Source organism: Mirounga angustirostris, unplaced genomic scaffold, assembly GCF_029215605.1.
Source record: "Mirounga angustirostris isolate CCGP_5_RB_7025 unplaced genomic scaffold, mMirAng1.0.hap1 SCAF_4, whole genome shotgun sequence".
In the NCBI taxonomy this organism is placed as follows: domain Eukaryota; kingdom Metazoa; phylum Chordata; class Mammalia; order Carnivora; family Phocidae; genus Mirounga; species Mirounga angustirostris.
This window is the reverse complement of record NW_026991712.1, coordinates 133,198,182-133,221,512: the sequence shown is the minus strand read 5'-3', so window position 1 is coordinate 133,221,512 and position 23,331 is coordinate 133,198,182. Positions and strand designations below refer to the sequence as shown.

General features: G+C 33.2%; 1 protein-coding gene across 1 annotated transcript in view; it reads left to right on the top strand.

The window, feature by feature from the left end:
- Positions 1–23,331, top strand: part of LRRC7 (leucine rich repeat containing 7) — a 959,434-nt gene that overhangs the window by 842,351 nt on the left and 93,752 nt on the right. Inside the window, exons 13-18 of the mRNA XM_064588988.1 lie at positions 7,612–7,741; positions 8,757–8,872; positions 12,791–12,860; positions 14,825–14,924; positions 17,592–17,716; positions 19,717–19,965. Of these exons, the coding sequence (XP_064445058.1) occupies positions 7,612–7,741; positions 8,757–8,872; positions 12,791–12,860; positions 14,825–14,924; positions 17,592–17,716; positions 19,717–19,965 (790 nt within the window). The remainder of the gene's footprint in view (positions 1–7,611; positions 7,742–8,756; positions 8,873–12,790; positions 12,861–14,824; positions 14,925–17,591; positions 17,717–19,716; positions 19,966–23,331) is intronic.

Here is a 23,331-nt window from a genome sequence, read left to right as displayed (position 1 = left end):
CCCTTAAGAGTTTTGCTAAATCTCCTCTGCCTGTGCTCTATAAGTGGATGAGAGCACATCTATTTACAAAATGATCTACTGAATATTTTAAGCCCACTTCAGAGACCTACTGCTTAGGAAAAAAGATTCCTTTCAAAATATTACTGCTCATTCATTGGCAATGCACCCTTTCACCCAAGAGCTCTGATGGAGATGTACAATGAAACTGATCAGTTTTCATGCCTGCTAACACAATAGCATTCTGTAGCCCATAGATCCAAGAGTCATTTTCACTTTTAAGTCTTATTATTTAAGAAATACAATTTGTAAGGCTATACTTGCTATAGATAGTTATGCCTCTGATAGATCTGGGAAAAGTAAATTGAAAGCCTCCTGGAAAGGATTCATCATTCTAGATGTCACTAAGAACATTTGTAATACATGGGAAGAAGTCAAAATATTAAGATTAACATGAGTTTGGAAGAAGTTGATTGCAACCCTCATGGATGACTTTTAGGGGTCCAAGAATTTGGTGGAGAAGTAACTGCAGATGTGGTAGAAATTGCAAGAGAGTTAGAATTAGAAGTGGAGCCTGAAGATATGATGGAAGTGCTGCATCTCATGATAAAACATCCAGTAGATGAGGAGTTGCCTCTTATGAATGAGCAAAGAGACTGGTTTCTTGAGACGGAATCTACTCTTAGTGAAGATGCTGTGAAGATTGTTGAAATGACAACAAAGGATATTACATAAACTTAATTGATAAAGCAGCAGCAGGATTTGAGAGGACTGAGTCCAATTTTGAAAGAAGTTCTACTGTATGTAAAATGCTAACAAACAGCATCACATGTTACAGAAAAATGGTTCATGAAAGGAAGAGTAAACTGATACGGCAAACTTCATTGTAGTCTTATTTTAAGAAAGTTTACAAAAACCTTCAGCAACCACCACCCTGATCAGTCAGCCTCCATCAACATCAAGCCAAGACCCTCCACAGCAAAAGGATTATGACTCACTGAAAGCTCAGATGATGGTTAGTATTTTATAGCAAAAAAAAAAAAAATTTAGAATATGTACATTTTAGACATAATGCTATTGTACACTTAATATTACACTGTAGTATAGTATAAACATAACTTTTACATGCACCAAATATTATAGGAAAACCAAAATATTCATTTGACTCACCTTATTGTGACATTCATTTTGTTTTGGTGGTCTGGAACCAAACCCACAATATCTCCAACTTACGCCTATATATCCCTTTCTACTAAACCTTTGCAAATACAATTAAATTCTACACATCATCTAAAATTTGTCTAGCTCCAGTGCCTTACTAATCAATTGCAGGTAGTTTGACATTTTGTCTACTAGAAGGTTTTGTTTATATGAAACAATGCATTTTAAAAAGGGAATATCACAGGATAACTTTTACATATTTCAGAAATATTATTCAAGATTTTTTTTCAGGGTACTCTCCACCTTGAAACAGGTCATTTTATTGAAGTGTCATATATATACCAGGGACTTAACATACATTTAATCCTCTTTGAAACTCTCAGTATTAAGCATTATATTAAGCATTATCAACCAATTTTACAGATGAGAAAACAGGGATTAATCATAGACAGAAGTCACTCAGCTATTAAGTGGTCACACTAGAATTAGAACCCAAGCCTGTCTGAATATTTTCCACTGAATTACATTATTTCTATTGTATTAAAACTGAACAAAGAAAATGAAGCCCAAAGCCATTTATTTTTATGTTTGTTAGCATCTACGTTAATAGAACATTTAATAGTATCTAATGGTTTCTAATAGTTATGAATGATGTTAAAGTGAAATTACAGATTATCCATGTAATATATTCACCATCTCTCTTACTGATTAGCTAGGTAATTGAGGGTTAATGATACAGTAATATCTTCCCAGCCAAAACTAATTCATGAAGACCAAACTAGAGAAAAATGTAGAGACTATTTTTAGAAAATTAAGTCAATACTATTATTTTTGTTTAATTTCAAGCATTACAACCCTCAGTAGCCTACTTTAGTAGTAGTTCTAACGTGTGAACTAAGGCAAAGCTTTACTGAGCACAACTCTTGTAATATTTAATATAGATTTTAGCTTTTATGAGCGTGTCATTTTGTGTGTGTGTGTGTGTGTGTTTAAATGATACTCTTGAAATATTTGCAGGGACTTTATTTAAATCCTTACAACTAACTCAGTGTGTGGTCCTACCACCAGCAGCATTTACATCACCTATGAACTTGTTATAAATGCAGGATCTAGGCCCACCCCAACCGCTGACTCTGAGTTTGCATTTTAATAAGTTCTCTTGGTGATTCACAGGCACTCTGAAGTTTGGGAAGCACTGCTTTAAAGTATTTTACACTTTCTTTGCAGCTTGTTTTTCCTTTTAATGTGTTCAATTATAGACTACAGATAACAATTCTAAAAATAAAGGGAGGAAATTTTGGTCTATCTTTTTTTTTGCAAAAAGTATAATGAACGTATTTTTATTAAGCTATAACTGACATAACATTATATTAGTTTCAGATGTACAACATAATGATTCAATATTTGTATATATTATGAAATGATGACTATAGTAGTCTAGTAGCATTCATCACCATACATAGTTACAAAAAAATTTTTTGCTTGTGATGAGAACTTCTAAGATCTATTCTCCTAACAACTTTAAAATTTGCAATACATACAGTATTGTTAACTGTAGTCACCATGCAGGACATTATATCCACATGGCTTATTTATTTTGTAACTGGAAGTCTGTACCTTTTGACCACATTCACCCATTTCTCCCATCCCCTATCCCCACTTCTGGCAAGTGCCAGTTGGTTCTCCGTATCTATGAACTGTTTCGTCGTTTTGTTTTAGGTTCCACATACAAGTGAGATCATACAGTATTTGTCTTTCTCTGGTGACCAATTTCACTTATTTTGCTCTATCTTTTGAAAGCCAGTGATAATCTGAGTAAATGTGATATAACTGTTTTCGTCAAGGAGGATCCTGTATTAAAATACCTTAAGTGATTCCTAACAAGATTGCCATCAACAAAGTCAGCTGGAATGTTATGAGTTTAAATCTTTTGAATTTCAGAGATCATTGAAGAGTGTGTATTTTGCATCTAATATCTTTCTCTATAACTCAGAGATGTAAAATTCTTCCAGACTATAAATTATTAATTCAGTACAGTCCATAGTGCAGTCAAAATGTTGTCTTTTTCAATGCAGGAAGTTCTCACTTTGCACAGGGGTGGAGGACTGTGAAAACAACCATTCAAGCTGAAACCATTCAACAGTCTTAATAATCAGTGAGGCAGGGGCGCCTGGGTGGCTCAGTCGGTTAAGTGTCCGCCATGGAGCCCCCCCATGGGTTGGGAGCCTGCTTCCCCCTCTCCCCCTCCTTCTGCCACTCCCCCTGCTTGTGCTCTCTCTCTGTCAAATAAATAAATATTACAATCTTTAAAAAAATAATCAATGAGGGAAAACTATGATAGTTCTGCCTGAAGGTCTTTAAAACCTTTTTTAAAACATTAAATACTATTATGGTTGTTTATAAGTGTATAGGGAAATGGAAAATAGTAAAACTATTATTCATCTAGTTCACTGTCTTTGTAAACAGTAGGAACATTAAGAATTAAAGTGGGCTTTTTGTAAAAAAAAAGTTATCAAGATTAGTTTGAACAGTACTTGCCTTCTTTTCATCATGGAAAATCATAATTCAGAGTGAACGTCTTTCCTATGCATTAGTGAATTATACTCTGGTTTATCTTCCGATCGTATAAATCTTTCGCCTTTTACTATGCATCAGTGAATTGTATTTTTAAGCTTAAATAGGCTTCCAAACTTCTATCCTTTGTGCTTTCAGTGTCATGAGACATTCCTGAGAGTCCCTTTTTTTTAAGATTTTATTTATTTATTTGACAGAGAGAGAGAGAGCACAAGTAGGGGAAGCGGCAGGCAGAGGGAGAGGAAGAAGCAGGCTCCCCACTGAGTCAGGAGCCCCATATGGGGCTCAATCCCAGGTCCCTGGGATCATGACCTGAGCAGAAGGCAGACGCTTAACCGACTGAGCCACCCAGGGGCCTCCCTGAGAGTTCCTTTAATGTGAAGTTTATTACCAGTGTCACTTCCTCTAAGTCGTCTTCATCCTTTGCATTACAACCACTTCCCTCATTTATGTCAATAAGCTTGCTGCTAAGTTCCTCTGGCAGCGTAGGGAGGGTCCCATGAAGAGTGGCAGGCAACATCCCCACAGTCAGCTATTTCTTCGGTAGCTCTAGTTATGTTTGTCCAGGTCCTGCAAAGTTGTTTGCACTGTGTGGTGTAAGTTTCTGTTGTAATGCACGCGTATCACTTGCTGTGACTTCCTGCCATGATGCTTGCAAATTTTCATTTGTACGCTTTATGTCATATTTCTTCCAAAACTCAGCTAAAGACATTGTATGATTTCCAGCTGTAGCATTGATAGCCTATTCAAAAGTCTGTGTAAGATAGGCTTTCAAAGTTGAAATAACTCCTTGGTCCATTGGCAGGGTTAATGAAGTTGTCCTTGGTGATAAAAAGCAAGTTTTCACATTTTCATTTAAATCACCAAGACAATTAGGGAGACCAAGAGCATTTTCCAACAGTAATAGTGCTATAAATATTAAATTATTATACTTATAATATCTCTCTACTGATTGACAAGAAGGCAAAACAACGGCATGAGGTACTGTTTGTGGTTTTAACGGGATGACAGATGTCTAGGGACAAATCGCTGACAGCCTTAGAAAGAAGAAATGTGACAGTTGCTGATCATGATGCGCATCTGCTATTTACACTGTGATTTGTGGGCCCCAGAGTTAAGAGTAAAATCTATGTTTTATGCAGTTTCTCAGTTAATATACAGTAGTTTGAGCGTTGGTGATGGGGGGATAATGTTATTTAATGAAACCATGATGACTGAAATGTGTTCATATCAGAACAATGCAGAGTAAGGGCTGCTTTACTGTGAGTCAAGATTAACCTCAAAACATGTTTTTATTTTAAAGAATGTTTTTATAGAAGAAAGGAAAAATAAGAAACCTCCATTATATTTGAACTGTTTAAGTCTTTGACTTCTACCTCTGAACATACATCTGAAATTTTTATTTTTAAAAGTCTCCAGTACTTTTATGACCACATGCTGAGTACATTACCCTAAACCATTGACAGATGGTTTATTCAATTCTACCAAATTTATTAAGTACATTATATACGTAAGGCACTGGGCTAGACATATTTTTTAGAAACAAACTGTTACTGGGTTTCACACATACATTGATTCCTGCCCCCACCAACACACCACGCACACGCACACGCACACGCACACATGCACACACAGCCATACGTACCTGGCACCCTGCGACATAACCACCCCTGCATATGGGGGCCTCAAAGGATTTAGAAATGAATTTATCAGGGTTCACTAATACAAAGAGAAAATATTCCCTGAGCATGTATTTTATGGCAGGTCCTGGGCTAAATTCTTAACAGTATTTCATAAAATACTCAGAGCAACTGGATGCTGTCAGAATTATTAGTATCCTCTTTGCAAATGTAAAGAAACTAAGGCTCAGAGAAAAAGTTATATGCCCTGTCTATGTAAAAGGAGAATTGTTCACTAAAGCAGCATTTGCTTACGAGATATTATTCAAAGCTGAATGCCGTGTTTCACTGCATCTGGTTATAACCAGTTGAAGCCGGTAAGGACCATGAACCATGAGTTACCTTAGTCAGGGTCAGACTCGACCTACCAAATTATTCTTTCCTGACCCGTGGTTAATGGGACTTGATTTACTTAACTGTACACAGACTTGTGAATTCATTCCACCCTCTCCATATTGCAAATGTTTAATCTTTAATGGGCGTATTCCACTGTGACCACCCCCTCTTGGTACTGACTCTTCCCCTTCGGAGCACTACTCAGTGAATTTCTTCCCTGGTATGTTCCTTTGCCTGGTAGGTAAATAAAATCAGCTTTGGTTTTTGAGCTGTAGTCGTTGTTTTATTGTTTGATACCCAAGATAACACATCTACCTAGTAAGTGACAGAGCTGAGGCACAAATCCATTCTAATTGACTTAAAACCTATATGCTTAATTTCTGTGTTTACCCATTAACTAAATGATGGCAGTAAATTGCATTCCAGCCAACTAGTTCCAAGACGTAAAAAAAGGAAGCTGATGCTACAGCTCTAACTCCCACTAACTCTAATTCATTCTTCCCTTTACAACAGCAAGATCCTCACACTTGGGGGTTCCTTCCTATTACAGTAATAATGATGATGTGAATGGTAATAGCAGTGTAATAATATTAACAACAACATCAATGACAACTTAACTACAGATAGTGCTCCCTCAGTGACAGGCCGTCTTTCTTTCCCAGTTACCTCAAACCAGATATTGAAATGTCTTGTACCCTGGTGAAAACATGAAATGTGCATTTATACAATTTCTGGTTCTAAGTCTGGGTTAAAACTGGCTATACATGGAGTAGTAAGGATTGTGACAAACTACAGAACTGTGTTCATGAGAAGGCAGCACCCATTACTCCGTTTCTGTTGCTCATCATGGAAGAATCACAGCCCGGGATTGCCAGATTTCCCTCTTTCAAGAGGCACCAAAAGCCTAGGTCATTATGTAGAGTTTACCACGCTTTAAAATACTATGTAGGGGTGCCCGGGTGGTTCAATCAGTTAAGCATCTGACCCTTGGTTTCGGCTCAGGTCATGATCTCAGGGTCGTGAGATTGAGCCCTGCATCAGGCTCTGCACTCAGTGTAGAGTCTACTTGAGATTCGCTCCATCTGCTCCTCCCCACTGCTCTCTCTCCCTCTAAAATGAATAAATCAGTCTTTAAAAAAACAAAATAAAATAAAATAAAATACTATGTAAACCAAACCAAACATATCTGCAGGCTGAAATGAGCCCTGTCCGTAACCTCTGCTACAGATGCCCTGACTAAGAGGCAAGAAAATACAGAGGAGGCATACTGTGTGCAGCTTTCCTACTTTGTGTGGCCTTGGGCAAGTTATTTAGCCTCTGAAGACCTCGATTTCCTTATCTGTAAAATGGGTTTAAAAATAATAACTATCTTATAGAGTTGTCATAAGGTAAAGATTAGTTATTTCTATCTTTAAAATGTTTAGTAAAATACTTAAACTGTAATGATTTGTTGTTAATGCTTTGCCCCCTTTATCTTCCCTTTTGTGGACCTGCCCTCCACATACCTCTGCCATGCCAGTTATATGTGTCCATTCCAAAGATATGCATTATGATCATCAGGCTATAAATGGCACTTTAGTTGTATAAAAACAAACAAACAAAACCTTCTGTCATTTTCAATGGCTCAGTTAAATGGCAGGGGAGTTTAGAAAGGGAAAAAATAAGCCATATTTATTTTACTAAATTGAACCACTCATTAAATGGAATTGAACCACTTGGCTGAACTGATAAAATAATTTATATGATACTGTTGTCACTAGATGAATAAGGTTTTTTGTTCAGTGAACTTGGATATGTGGCTTTTTAAAAGCTCTTTCTCCATTTTGCCTTTTAATATGTCTAACTAATGTATTTAACTTTTCAGTTTATCTTTATTGGAAGAATTTGACTGCAGCTGTAATGAACTGGAGTCTCTACCTTCTACTATTGGCTACCTTCATAGTCTTCGAACATTAGCAGTCGATGAGAATTTCCTTCCAGAATTACCCCGAGAAGTGAGGAATAAACTTGTTTCTGTTAATTAACTTTTAATGAATATGTTTTGGGATTAAGTCTTAACAGGTGCAATGGCAACATAGATTCGTGAGTTGAGCTGTCAATGTATATAGGAAACATCTACATATGTATGTGTTAATTATTCTTTTTTAAATAATAAGTGATAAGTACTTTGACCCAGAAAATCCATTTTACTTAAACATTGCTTGCAAAGAAAAGTAATAAAATATTGTAAGTTAATCAATGCTAAGGAATATAATTTTAAATAATTTAATTTAAATATTTTGCTTTTATGAACAATAATAAGTAACATTCTGGGATAATTACATTTCCATTTCTGAAGTGAAAGATTTTTAATGTAAATAGCTTTTTTTAAAGTATCATGTGGTGTAATAATATTATTTTTATTTTAGAATTCACCAAAAGGTTCTGTTAGTTTTTATTTCTAAGTGGAATTTTTATTTATTGTCAAGAAAAAAATGTGAAGTATATTTTCAATTTAGCATTTTCTACTAAACATTTCCACAATGAAGGAACAATAGTCAATTTGTCATTATTTTAGAGCCAAAAGTTATGAATAAACATGAGAAGTATCATTGTAACACGAAATAAAACTAACTTGGCTATGGAAATGTCAACAATATTTTATCTTTTGTGTTTGAGTGATCTATTAGAAACATAAATATATTAGTACTTACTTGGATGGACTGTAAAAACAATGTTATTTATGAAAACAATGAAGCTAATGAGCATTCTAATAATAAAATTATAAAGAAAACTCTTCCTAATATGCAAAAGAATATGAGATATATGTTGTCTTAACATCTAAAGGAATATATATATAATATATACACATATTTTAAAGAGAGATTATAAAAAATAAAGCAGTAGACATATTAAGAGAGTCTTAAAAGTGATAAGGAAATCTGTAAATTAAGTTATTTTAATATTAAAAATTAATATAAAAATAGTTTACCGTGTATTTCTTTACTTACTTTCTTTTGTTACCCATAGATTGGAAGCTGTAAGAATGTAACAGTAATGTCTCTACGTTCCAATAAACTGGAATTTCTTCCTGAAGAGATTGGACAGATGCAGAAGCTAAGAGTCTTAAATTTGAGTGACAACAGGTATTTCTGCAACATTTCACAATCACATATTAATTATTTACTGAAAGCAAACTATTGTTTCTTGTTAATTATTTTAGAAACATTTTCTGTGTCTTACGAAGTATATAGAATGCAGATCAATGTTTTATTGAGAAAATGGCAGAAGCTAAATTATTTATAAACTGATATTTCTGAATTTTATTATTTGATTAAATTCAGATCATATATTATGTTGTGTGCTTAAATTATATAAAATTTATACACCCAAATTTATATACCAAAACCATCCTATATGCAGAAAGCATAATATTATGAAGACCTGAAAAAATTATAATAAAAAGCTACAAAATGTATTAATTAAAATCATGTATATAAGTATGTATGTATGTATGCATATATATATGTTTTCATTTACACATTTATGTCTCCAGTAAATTAACTGGGCAATGGGTGTGTTGTCAACACCACTGGTAAGAATTTGCCAATTAGCTAATACTCAAAAGTCATAAAGTTTGTACATTATTGTAAGGACAACCAAATGGTTATTTAGTCATGTTCAAAGCAGGACAAAAAAAAAAAAAGAAAGAAAGAAAGAAAAGGTAGGTGCTCTTCTTGTGACAAAGGTGTTATAGTGGTGGATAGGCAAAAAGAAAAAGCGAAACTGAATTCATCTTTTTTCCACAATTGTTCTCAAATAAGAAAGGATAAAAATAAATATTGACTGAAGAGAACTGCTAAGTAGACAAAGTGATTACAGAATAGAATGTATGAACTCTGTTTTCCGTAAGTTTCAGTCAGACAAATGATAGAACAAGAAACTGAGAGACTGAACAAAACTGTCAAAGATGACTTTTATGGATCATTAAGAATATTCAGATCTGTAAGTTTCAAGATAAGTGTACGAGTTCTCGTTTGTTTAAGACAAATCATAATAATAATGTGGCTTTCAAAGACTATTCACTTAGTAATTCAATAATATTCCCACGTAAGAGAATAAAACATTTTATTAAAAGGTTTGGGATTTCGTTCTTAAAATCAAGATGACAAGGAAGCTTCACAGCTTGGTACAAGAGTAAGTCATATCAAACCAACCTCATCTCCTGTTTTGACTGAGTCACCAGACAGGAAAATGAGGGAAATGCGTTGAATGTTGCTAACTTTCAGCAAAACATTTTTCAAAATGTTCTAATTAATATTCTTATGAATAAGGTTAGGAAATATGGTCATGGAGATATCATAAGATGGATTCTCAGTAGATTCCATTAGAATCCCCAACAGAACTAAACTCCATTACTGTTAACTTGGTGGGAGGTTTTCATGATGAGTTATAGAAGTCTCTTAAATTCTTAGTCCACTCAACTTTTATTCATTAATAATCTGCATGATGATATAGAAAATATGCTTATCAAATATTTAAAATGACCCATAATTAGAAGTACTCCTAGTACTTGGGTGTTGAGTTGTTGAAGTTCTTTATATATTTTATATATTTTCGATATTAACCCCTTATCACGTATATCATTTGCAAATATCTTCTTCCGTTCAGTAGGCTGCTTTTTTTGTTTTGTTGATGGTTTCTTTCACTGTGCAGAAGTTTTTTATTTTGGTGTAGTCCCAATAGTTTAATTGTGCTTTTGTTTCTCTTGCCTGAGGACACTATTTAGAAAAATGTTTCTATAGCTGATGTCAAGGAAATTACCGCCTGTTTTCTTCTAGGAATTTAATGGTTTCAGGCCTCACATTTAAGTCTTTGATCCATTTTGAGTTCATTTTTGGGTATGGTGTAAGAAAGTAGAAGGGCTACTAATGAAGTTATTTATTCAACAAATAAAGGATACTTCAGTAACTACCATGGGACAGACATATTGCTAGATGCTAGAGTAAAAGATATGAGTAAGACATTGAGAATCTCGCAATATCAGGAACTTAATTTCTCTCCTAGTACAGTGACTGGAACATAGTATAGAGCCAAATTAATATTTTTTAATTAATGAATTAATCAGTGCATCTTAGCCTACAGTTAAAATTAATATTCAGCCAAAGCTGAGGCCAAAATTGAATATTACTATCAGAGAAAGAACTGCCTGGATAAAATATTAAATATGAAATGTTATCCAAATGTCTTGACTATCACAATTTCATATTTATAATGGGATAGATTTTAAAAGTTTGGTATTATAGTTTAGGAACAATTATTCCTTTGCACTGTCAAATGCAAGATTGCTTCTATGGTCAATTTATTGCACATTTGTGATATTAAACAGAGGCTCACTTTCAATGCAGGTTACTGGAAGAGCAAGGAGAAATGAGTGTAACTCATCCTTCTCTAACAGTTTCTTTCTTTTCTTTATACTCAATATTTATAACTGAATTGATGATGATTTATCATACATTTATTGTATATGATTCTGGAAATTTCCCCCTCATGTAATTTTGAGGTGGCAGAATTGATATTCTGCTTTTAATTCACCTCCATACAATGTGAGAAATTCTTCCCATAAGACCTTACTTCATAATTCCTGGCTTAAATGGAATTAAATAACTAAAAACTACAAACAGTTTTTATGTAATTTGGTTTCATGTTATAAATACTAATATAACAAATTACTCTATAAAAAGAGAATTATGATATGTTAGTTTCTGTTACTCTTTATATTCTTATTTATGTTTTATAAATATTTATGAGCTCAGAGAGGTTATTATATTCTTCCCAAAGTTATCTGGTTAACACACACTGTTGATATTTGTATTGGCTGTCAATATCTTTTCATACTTATTAAATTATTTGAAAATGTTTAACTGCTTTTACACATTAAACTACTTCCATAATCTTTATGAATTATTGTAACATTTTCCATTTCCATTATCAAAATGTATGTACTCATCAGTTGGCTGAAAGAGTTCCTGAAATTTTTATTCCAAGTTCTATCTAAAATGTGTATCTATATTCAAAAGTGAATATGCAGAAATTAACAATAAATCCATCAGCATGCCTTGATTGTATTAGCACTTTGCTGAGTAGTTATGATGGTAACCTATGTAATCACAATTCATTCATCATGCACAATCTCAGGGATATCAGATAGCATGTTTAAATAGGCATTTGGCGATTTGGTCCTCCAAAGGCTGAAGCCAAAACTAGATCATTTCGACTGAATACCAAAGCTGATGCCAAACTTCATGTACGTCAAAATGCATTTTTTAAGATTCCCTCTTGGAATAGTTACTACACAATATACAAAGGGTGAGAGAACAAAAGGACACTCTTTTGGGAGTCAATGTAGCATTGGGAGCTGTAGATACCTTTAGCATTGTGACAGACATGACCCCTTCCCATCACTGAGGCAACAGTTTTGTGGGGATATCAGCCAGTAAAAAAAAGTAATCACAAAAATAAATATATAACTATAAACTGTGGTATGTTCCATCAAAGAAAATATAAGGTGCTTTTAGACTACATTGGGGAAAGTACTTTAAATGAAGAGTCAGGAAAAGCCTCTTTGAGAAAATGACATTCAAGGTGAGAACTAAAGGACATGTGGGATTTAGTTTAGTGAAGTTGGGGAGAAAGAATATTTCAGACAGAGAGAAAAGTTTGGCTAATCCTCGTAGTGGGCTAATAGAAGGCCTGTCAGTGGCACTGGGAAGACTTAAGTCAGGAAAAGAGTCGCAGAAGTTTCTGGAGAGGCCCGGGGGGCCAGATCTTGTAACATTGGACAAGGCATATTAACAATTTTGGATTTTATCCTAGATATAACAGGAAGCATTTCAAGGTTGTAAGCAGGAAATTTTCACTTTTTAAAGATTGCTCAGACTACTGAAGAGAAAGAATTGGAGAGAAGAATGAAATGAATAAGTTACATTATTTTAAATAATTCTTCATAAAAATGAACTATATCCATCTTCACCCATGCTATTAGAATTTTCTTGTTTTTGCAGATTGAAGAATTTACCATTCTCATTTACCAAACTTAAAGAGCTTGCAGCTTTGTGGCTTTCTGACAATCAGGTAAAAACTTTTATTACCTGATTTATTTTATTTATTAAGATAAAATCTAATTAAAACTTTGAATTACTAACTTATTCCCAATAGATACCCTTGACAATTATTACAAAATATAGATTCTTTATCTTCTAGAAGAGAGATTTTTGTAACGATAGCAATTCAAGTATGTATTTCATTGCTACAGACAATATATTGAGTCCTATAATCCCCACCTTCTTTAAATACTTTGATTTAACATCTACTTCATTCTCAGAGATCTAACACACAAAATGATCATTTTCATACCTTTTGATTTCTAAGTAGTACATGTACGTCCTCAGGGGACATTCTCTAATTATATCTCTGAAGGTAAAGAATAAAAAATCATTAACACAGTTCCCACAGAGGGAATTATTATCTTACATGTTTTTTTATACTGTTAATTATAATCAACTTAATTGTAAAACTTAATACAAGAAGTTTTCAGATATTTTTTGCAACTACTGTCAGTACTTTCTGTGAAACTGGTTTGGTATTATTTTTTATACTCATAAAAGTAGATTATAATTGAATCAGTAATTGAGTGTTAATGAATAACTTTAATAAGGAAAATAACAAGAAACAGTTGAAGACATCTGATTTGCCACCAGAGAAAAACTGGTGATAGACAATTTTGACATAGTTTATTAGTCTTTTTTACTTTTTTCTTATAATCCTAAAATTTTGAAACACCTATTCCCAAATATGAATAGCCAAATGAAAACAAATCATCTTGAATTTAGTTTCTTATCATTATTTCCTGAGCATAAAAGCAGCATTATTGGTAAATGAATTGTTCAGACTTCTAGGTATTGGGCTACTTTTGTGAAAAAATAAAATAAATCTCTACAAAATGTAAGTGCTAGAATGTTTGTATTCCTACAGTTATTATAGCACTTACTTCCATCTGCTGAGTAAAAAAGTTAGATTGTCATTCAAATTCAAATTTTATCAATGAACTATAGATTTTTCAAGGCATTAATATATCATTATAAATAAATCATTTTTGGATTCAATGTGAGCTATGCTAATGGATCAGTCAATGCTACAGTCTTGCATTATGAAAAAACATCCACTAATATCATGATTTATTATTCTTGTGGGAGAATGAACTGAACAGTGACTGCATCATTTAACTTTTATTTAGAACAGTGATTTAATGTGTTTCTGACTCAGTTTCATGAGACAAGTTGGTATCCCAAATCCCCTTTGTGCTTCACTCCTGTTGATAAATGTCATGAAATAAGTGGATTTTTTAAACATTAGGTATCATCATTTCCAATATATTTACATAGATAGTATATTTATATATATAGCATATAATATCAGAGTTCTAAAACACCCTTCAGAAATAATATTTCTAAAATCAAATTAATAATAAAGAATGGAATATTACTATCCATAAGAAATATATTGTTGATAGAGCAGACACAAAAAGTACAACTGTTTATTTTTATGTAGACTCTGTCTTTGGTTACAAAAATATCTCTTAAAAAATGCTTATGTTTTAACCTAATTAAATTCATAGATGATCTTGCAATAGCATGAATGTGATAGCAATTTCCATTTGTCTTTTTAGGGCAGCAGCTTGTGAAAATGAATGAGCATATAGAACCACACCAAAAGCTCACTTATTTGAAACAATTTAATACATCTTGGTCTCTTTAAGATTAAAACTGACATTGCCAGTGAAGATGAATAGGTTTTGTAAAAGAGTATACTAGAGAAAAAGAGACTCTCAGTATGAAGACCTTAGAATTTGAGAATATTCCTCAGCAATAGTCTTATTTCATGAAATCCTTTCTTATGTCATTACTTTTTTCCTTGCCTTTCTTTTAATTGTTCATTCAGCTCAGTGAGGCCAGACTATTGACCACTATCTTCTATAAAAGTAATATTCTTAATATTTGCTATCTTATTAATCTAATTTATATGTTCTTTGCTTCTAGTCCAAAGCCCTTATCCCTTTACAAACTGAAGCCCATCCAGAAACAAAGCAAAGAGTATTGACTAACTATATGTTTCCCCAGCAACCTCGTGGTGATGAAGGTAAATTGTCAGTAAAAATTTCTCCTATGCTTATATGATAATGAATAAAAGGGATTAATTTTATTCTGATCTCTAGACAGGAATCCTGGCCCATGGGCAAGGCTATAAAAATAATCACACGACACATACAAATCATCCAGGGGTTAACTCTAAGCTTAAATCTTACCTTCCATAATCAACAAGGAAGAAGTCAAACTTTCACTATTTGCAGAGGACATGATACTCTATATAGAAAACTTGAAAGACTCCACCAAAAAACTGCTAGAACTGATAAATGAACTCAGTAAAGTTGCAGGATACAAAATCAACGTGCACTATAATGTTTTAAATAAGATTCCAAAAATGTAACTCTCCCTCTTCATATTTTACGTGAAAATGTTTGTTTTTAGGAACAACTTCTCTTAGTAGATTGCAAGACATAGGACTAGTTCACTAAATGTAGTATCCAGCTAACTGAAATGAGCTAAGAGTCAGACCTTAAGGAAGGTTCAACGAACTGTTTTATTTTCTGTGTTCACCAATTTCATGGACACAATTTAAACATTTTGCCCAGTGATCCCTGGCCTCAAATTATTTCATGTTAAGAGTCAACCATAAAGAGATGACTTGAAAATAATGACCATTCTTTGTCTTTCAGGTTGAATTGCTCTAAAGGATGTCAGTAGCTCTGATAGAAATACTTGTTGAAAACCTAAACCGTTTTTTTAATTTTTTTTAATTTTTTTTAAGATTTTATTTATTTATTTGAGAGAGAGAGAATGAGAGAGAGAGCACATGAGAGGGGGGAGGGCCAGAGGGAGAAGCAGACTCCCTGCCTAGCAGGGAGCCCAATGCGGGACTCATCCAGGGACTCTAGGATCATGACCTGAGCCGAAGGCAGTTGCTTAACCAACTGAGCCACCCAGGCGCCCCCCCCCTTTTTAAATTAAATCTTCTATCCTTTATGATGACAAATTTCATAAAATTTTTATAAAAGAGATTTGTCCTTTACCATTTGGAACTCTGCATAGGCTCCTTAGCCCAAGCCAGAACAGGCTGCCACACATATTTTCTACAGTCTTACAGTAATGGTAATTCTTAGAAGAGTAAACCCACTTTAATGCACCCATGGACTAAATCCACCCAGTTGACTTGAATGAGAGCATCTTTTAAAAGCAACTATCTGTTTATGGATCTATTTTCAGGGATAATTATAATAAACATCTTTAGTCTTTATGACTTATAAATATAAGTGAATCATTTTGGGATACTTTAGAATATTTTTATTCACATTTTGACTTACAAAAGTAGGAAAAGGAAAGACTTTTCATTTTTTTTTCAGACTTCAGTAAAATTGATCTTTTGAATTTATGCAAGAGAAGGCACCATGTTTACATATACTATAAGAAAAACCTTAAGGAAGGATTGTTTTTATTCGTACAACTTTACTTATATTTTCATATTAGTATCCCTAGATTACCAAAATATTTCATTTCCAAAAAAACATAGGGAAAAGTGAAGAGTCTCAGATTTGCTAGTCATTTCTGAGATACTGTCTAGCAGATTAAATCCCTCATTTATTGCAGGGGGTGAGGTAGATCTAGTCAGGCAAGGTGTATGATGTTAAGGAATTAGCCTGGTTTTGTTTTGTTCTGTTTTCCTTTGAGGAAAGACGAGTTGGTAATAGAAAAATTTTCTTGAACTTTAAGTAAGTCACCCTTTGGCTTTTCAGGCAGAAGTATAATAAATGAATTTTCAGAATCCCTTGCAACAAAGAAGGAAATATATGATAAAGGGCATCTTTTGGGAAAGAATTTAGCCTAAACTAAGTACTTGTATTGTGTTTTCATGTGATCTTCACAATTAATGTTGGTAAGGAAGATATTACTATTACCCTACATTTTGATATAAATTAAAGATTTATAAGCCACTTATTTTCCTTGTTCGAGACATATTTAGACCAGTTTTTAGACCATAATTTTAAAGTTACCCTAAAAACAAGCTCCCCTCCATTACCCCCCCCACATACATACACTAAAAAGAAAAGCTTGCAATCTCATACATTTTACTGAAAAGCCAATGTTATGTAGTATCTTTTATAAAATCCTGATAGAGTTTAGTGGCTGCAGATATGGGTATGGGCTCTGTACTTACACAGACATGGAATACAATCCTGCATTGACGCAGAGAAGCTGTAAAACTTTGAGCAAATCTCTTAAAACTCACCTAGAGTTTTCTCATTAACAAACTGAGGATATATTAGTACTACCACTGGTGTGCTAGTGTGAAGATTTTAAAAAATAATGTTTTAAAATGTGTAGTCCAGCTCTCATTATTATTATTATTATTATTATTATTATTATTATTATTATCCTTTGGAGAGCCTGTTCTCCACACTAGAAAACTTCCCAATCCCAATATATAATTAATATGTATTAGGAAAGCTGAATTTGAATTGAGATGTAAAAAAACCATGTAAACAAATATCAAGGGAATTTTATTCCCTCTCTTCTCTTTCTTTCCTTCTTTTTTCCCTTCTTTCCTTCTTTCTTTCTCTTTATTTTCCCCTTTTTTAAATTTTTGTACTTGTTTGTAGTACCTATTGCCATTTTTTGCATAGTGTACTGAGCTCTATTAATAACACTTCATGTAAAAAAAAAGCAATAATACTTTGGAATCTAACTATAGATTTCCAGTCAGACAGTGACAGCTTTAACCCTACACTGTGGGAAGAGCAGAGACAACAACGCATGACTGTTGCCTTTGAATTTGAAGAAAAAAAGGAAGATGATGAAAATGCTGGGAAAGTTAAGGTGAAACTTTTCATTTTGTTTCTTCTTTCTTCTCATTATTTTTGTTTGTCCATTGTTATGATTAAAATAGATTTTGGGACAGATTGAGTGACCTCTGCTTGAAGGTCAGCTACATCTTCACATCTCCTTCATTGTAGCAGGATGGTAATCTGAGAAGCAGTGGTGTGCTTTAGAATGAGACTCATGTCCCAATTCTGACTGAGCAAATTTGATACACCACCCCATCTTACAGAGTAACGACATGAAAGAGATTCAAGGTGAGAGAAAGCCAAAACAAACGAATCTGAGTGATAGGCTTTACCTAAGCACCTTGTTACATTTTGAAACACTGAAATGGTTTTATTCTAATCACTAAACAAGGCACCAGGCAGGCCATATGAGACCAAAGAATACATTTAGGGAAGAGCCCATGGATTAATATGTTATATTGGCTTTAAAATATCTGAAAGATTTTATGTCTCTGGGGTATCTGAGAAGAATTTATCAGTTTTCTGAAATGAGAAAGCAAGTTTTAAAGGAGGCAAGTGCCTAGTAGCAGGTGATATTCGATTTTTTCACCTCAAACATCTTTTGTAAAATCCTTTATTGGAACTAACTTAAATCAAGTAACAAAGTGAAATTTTAAAATCTATATTTTTTCATTATTTAAATTTGAAGTGCAGAGAAAATTTTATCAACATCAGATCTTCACATTATCATCAGAGCAACATCTTGAATCTCTAATCTTTTATAGTATTATTTGTGTACTTTTTCCATCATGAATACTAACAGCTCTCACTCTGAGTGACTAATTGCCTAAGTAATTGTATGTGCATCCTATTAATAGATCTAAATTGTGTAATGTGTTCTTTTCTGTCCCCTCATTCCCACATTTTCTAAACTTTTTTCTTAAACCAACGCACCCTGAAACCTTACTAGTTTCAGACAGTAAGGTAATTGACAAAGCCTACCTCTACATCATTGTGGAAAATCCAAAGTGGATTCCCAAATCAAAATGATAGTTTTGATAAGATTTGAGTTTAAAAAAATGTTTCTGGATGCTTGGTTAGTGCTATCTAATAACCAAAGAAACATTTTTTTTAACTTGTGAATTTCTGGAAAAAGCAATGCCAAACTAAACAAAGACCTTTATAGCATTTCAGTTCTTCTTTTAAGATTTCATATGTTAAATCTAGAACCAATGGATGATGCATTCTATACTGGACCTCTGATTCATTCTTTTACTTCACTGAATGTCAAAAACTACATACTTAGTCCTAAAAATCCATATTCAAAGGATCTAATAAGAAAATAGTATGCTTAATATACTCTGGTATATGTGTCAATGAAAACATAAAATGCAAACAGTTATTTAGAAGCCCCGTTTGTGTGTTATGTGGTCAGGTTTGTTTATAATCAGAGTAGGTTCATTATACTTTAGATTGCATTTTCTTTATGCTTATTTATATTTGATTTATTTATATTTTGGTGAAACAGTATGTGTTTCAAAAATCTCAAACACTTGGTTTTGACTAATTTGAATATTTCCAATGCCATTGGGCTATTGGACAAATTAGAACACAAACAAACTTCTAAATAAATCATCATGAAAGTATGATGAATGGAATATACAGAAATCTTACACTAAATTAATCACACTTCTCTGGTTCATTACATTTAGCACCATTAAATTTACACCATTTTACCTTTCATTTACATAAAATTTAGGGGGGAACCACTGACCTCTGCCATCAACTTCCAAGTGGACTAGAGTATAATGCCCTACTTATAGAGCGTATAGTGTAGTATGAATGCTGCATTGTGTGAAAAAATCGTGACCCATTAGCTTCATATGATATTGATACTGTTTCATTACAAAGAGTTTGAACTAATTTTCTGATGGTTGTTTTAAGTGCATTACCCAGAGTGAAAAAAAAGTCAAGAGTAGAAAAATGATAAAGTGAAAGTATTGCTACAGCGCTCCTCTTTCTCCCAGAAAATGGAGATTCCTTCTCCCACAGGATCACTCCTGCCAAGCCCCCTGGGAAAGGGGCCAGCGTGGGATTACTCTCCAACCTGCCAGACTGTCTGGCGATTGCTGCACACCATGGGCCAGGTGTGATCAGCAGATCCAAGATATGCCCGTCCCCCAGAATGACCCACAGCTGGCATGGGGTTGTATAAGTGGCCTCCAGCAGGAAAGGAGCATGTGTACTCCATTGCCAGTTGCAGCACAATCCACCACTCTTCCCTCTCTAAGTGGCAGACAGGTAGGCCTAGGTGTTTGGGGTAGGAGAATCCCCCATGTAGAGGCAACCTTGGAACAGTGGTTTATGGGGTATGTTCTGCATGAATTGGGGTAAGAAATGTTGATCCTACAGAAACCATCCAATTGCCAATGTTTGACCTCAATTTTTTTTGTTCGTTGACATTGGCAATGGGGTGGAGAGACCAAGTCAAGGAGGGGGGACACCAATAATGAGGTGCCTAATGGTGGGATATATGGCATGATTTTTGAGTTGGGTGCTTCATTTTTATTTATGTTTTTATTTTTAAAGATTTTTTTTCTTTAAAGTGTGGGAATACCAATAGTTGAGCAGAATGTTGATGACACTATTGATAAAATCTAAATTGCCCCCACACATACACACATTTTTGTATTATCAATTCAGAGGGAGATTAAGTAACTAAAACCTGATTTTTAAAATAGCATGAGATTTGAATTGAGATTTGTTGAGAGTGGACTTTGAGCACAAAGATGGACATCTGTTGAAAAGCATCAATTTCCCTCTAATTTGAAGGCACAGATGATCAGAATTCCTGTAAGAGAAGATTGGTTTGGGAGTTGTGGCAAACAGGGCTTCCTTATCTCAGTGGGTTGGGTGTTTAAAAGTTCAATGAAAAAAAAAAAATGTCTTCATGGGATGGGAAAGAACCCTGCATTTTTGGTAAGCTTTACCATTCACATGTAATGGACTAGATTCTTATTCTGTGTCTTATATTCTTTCTGCAATATAAGGCCAGCTGAGAATCCTAACTAAAACTCCTATAGGTTTCCTTTCTGTGTAAAATGTTCTGATTAATTCCCAGGATAAGATCCCTAATGATCAGTAATCAAAGCATTAACTATTACTTCTCTTACTGGAATTTACAGTCAAACCAAATTAGAATTTAATCATTATATAAGAAAACCACAGTTCTTTGAGAATTCAAAATACCATCTGTAAATGCCCTAGCTATTAATACAAATTTTTTCTTCCATTGCTAAACTTTTGGGAGTCTCCAACATCTTGCAGCTGCTATTTGCATTTACTGCACTTTTTTTAGATCTGAAATATATAGAATGTTGTGAAACATTTCTATTTTTCTAAAACTAAAATGAAGTAACATTGCAGTGAAAATCTTGCATTTTAATAAAATGTATACGTAAAATGAACAAATACTTTATGGTGAGTGATACACACATTTTGGTAAGAACAATTGACAGTTTTTTCCCACCTATTTATATCATAAATGAATTTACATTATTTCTCCATCCCATATTAGAATGAGGGAATATTTCTAGCCTATGTATTTAGAAATATAAAGAAACTGTTCTTATTTGGGCATGACTGGACTATTAATAAAATCATATTTATGATCATGTTTTCTCATTTCTGAAGCATCGCACAAGAATTAAAAAGTAGAAAGGCGTAGGCAAAACACTCTGTAGGAGGGTATAAAATATGCTTTTACAGAACTTACAAACAACAATTATAAAATATTATAGTTCCCTTTAAGAAGAAATTATAAAATAGCTTTATGTTTTAAAAATTGAATTTATCTTGTTATTTAACTCAATAAAATTTACATTTTAGACTTACACACACTATCTTTTCTCCAGGATTGTACAACTATGTGCTTACTTATATCAGGGAATAGCCCTGAGCCAAGTAACACTTCTGTAGCCTAAACTTTGGAGTCAAAGACCTGAGTTTGAATTTGGGCAGTGCTACCCATAGCTGTATGACTTTGGGCAAGGAACCTACACTGCCTGAGCCCTATTCTCAGGGAGACAGGAACAGGTGCTACAATGGGTTATGAAATTTAAACTATGTTTAATTATAATTAATTATAAGTGTTTAATGAATGTTAATAATCATAATCATTTATTATTTATATATAAATCTATATGGTACACAATGAAATAAGTATTATATATTATATAAATAACTATTAATAAATTAAATATCCTTTTAAATATTGTACATGTGCCTGGCACATGGCAGATACTGAATAAATGATAGTTGGTGCTGTATACAATCTGAAAAAAAGTCCAAACAGTTACAGGTAGTATGGAGTTACATATATATATAGTATATAGAGTAGAATCTAAACTGCCAAAAAAATTCAGATTTTAAAAATACCTAAGTAGAATCTGATTTTAGAAAATAGTATCTAATCTCTGCATAGAATTTATACATTTTCAAAAGATTTTCACAGTTATTATCTCATTTTAGCTCTAGATTAACTGGAGATATTATCATTCCCATTTTACATAAGCAGAAACTGGACAGAAAGATTAGTGGCTAATAGCTTGTTGGGGGTAAATCTGTGGCTTAAATTTAGGTTTTTTGACTCCAGGTCCACCAAGTTCTGTTGGTAGACTAGTAAATGGGAAGCAAGGAGCTTATTGTCTAGATGGAACAAATCCAAGTTTTATAAGACCTGAACTTCCCACAGTTTGGAGAAGGGCCTCTTTAAGGAAAAGAATATGAAATAACCATGTAAATAAAAAAGTAGGGCCCCTCACAAGGCTTTGGAAAAAGCTTATGCAGGTGAAAGGCTCTAAAGCTTAAGCTTCATTAGCTTGACAAATCTGCTTTTGTTTCCAAATTTAAATATTTTTCAGAGATAAAGAACCCAAACATATTCTAGTGATATGACCAAAATATCACATTAACTTGCTTATAAAATAACCAGAAAATATTGGCACTGTGGTCATTAGTAAATAGTCATCTAATTGTGTCAGATGAGACATAGCATCTACAAAAAACAGATTACATTATTCAATGTGGAATTTAATTCAATTAAAGAAGAACACTTCACATTTTTTTTTGCTTTTGATTCAATTTATAAGTGTAATTTTAGCATTGAAGATTTTTTTAAGGTACATAGAATTTTAATCTATTGCCCTACATGAAAATTATTTTTCATTCATATACCACTGGTTATTAAAAATTAAAAGATGTTCTTAATTGGCATGATGGCCATACCACTCTACAATCTATATTTTTTTAAATGTAGTTTTTTGACTTTTAGCCCTTTGCTCTCAAGTACTTTTAAATGAGTTCAACAATATAATTTAAAATTTAGATTTAATTTGTGATCAACATTTCTAATACCAACTTAAACAGCAGATCCAAGAATGCATGCATCCCAATGGACTTTGTCTAGCATGGATATCATTCTTTTTATGTTTATTTAAGAATACATTATAAATTAAGTACCCTGAACTTTATTTATATTACATTCTAACAACTTACACTTTTTTTCTGAGAAGTCTAACTTTTTCTTGGGTTATATTTTTGTAGCTTTATTTCTATATATTATTAATTTCATTCTTATTTGTTTGGGAGTATAAAAGACTACAACAA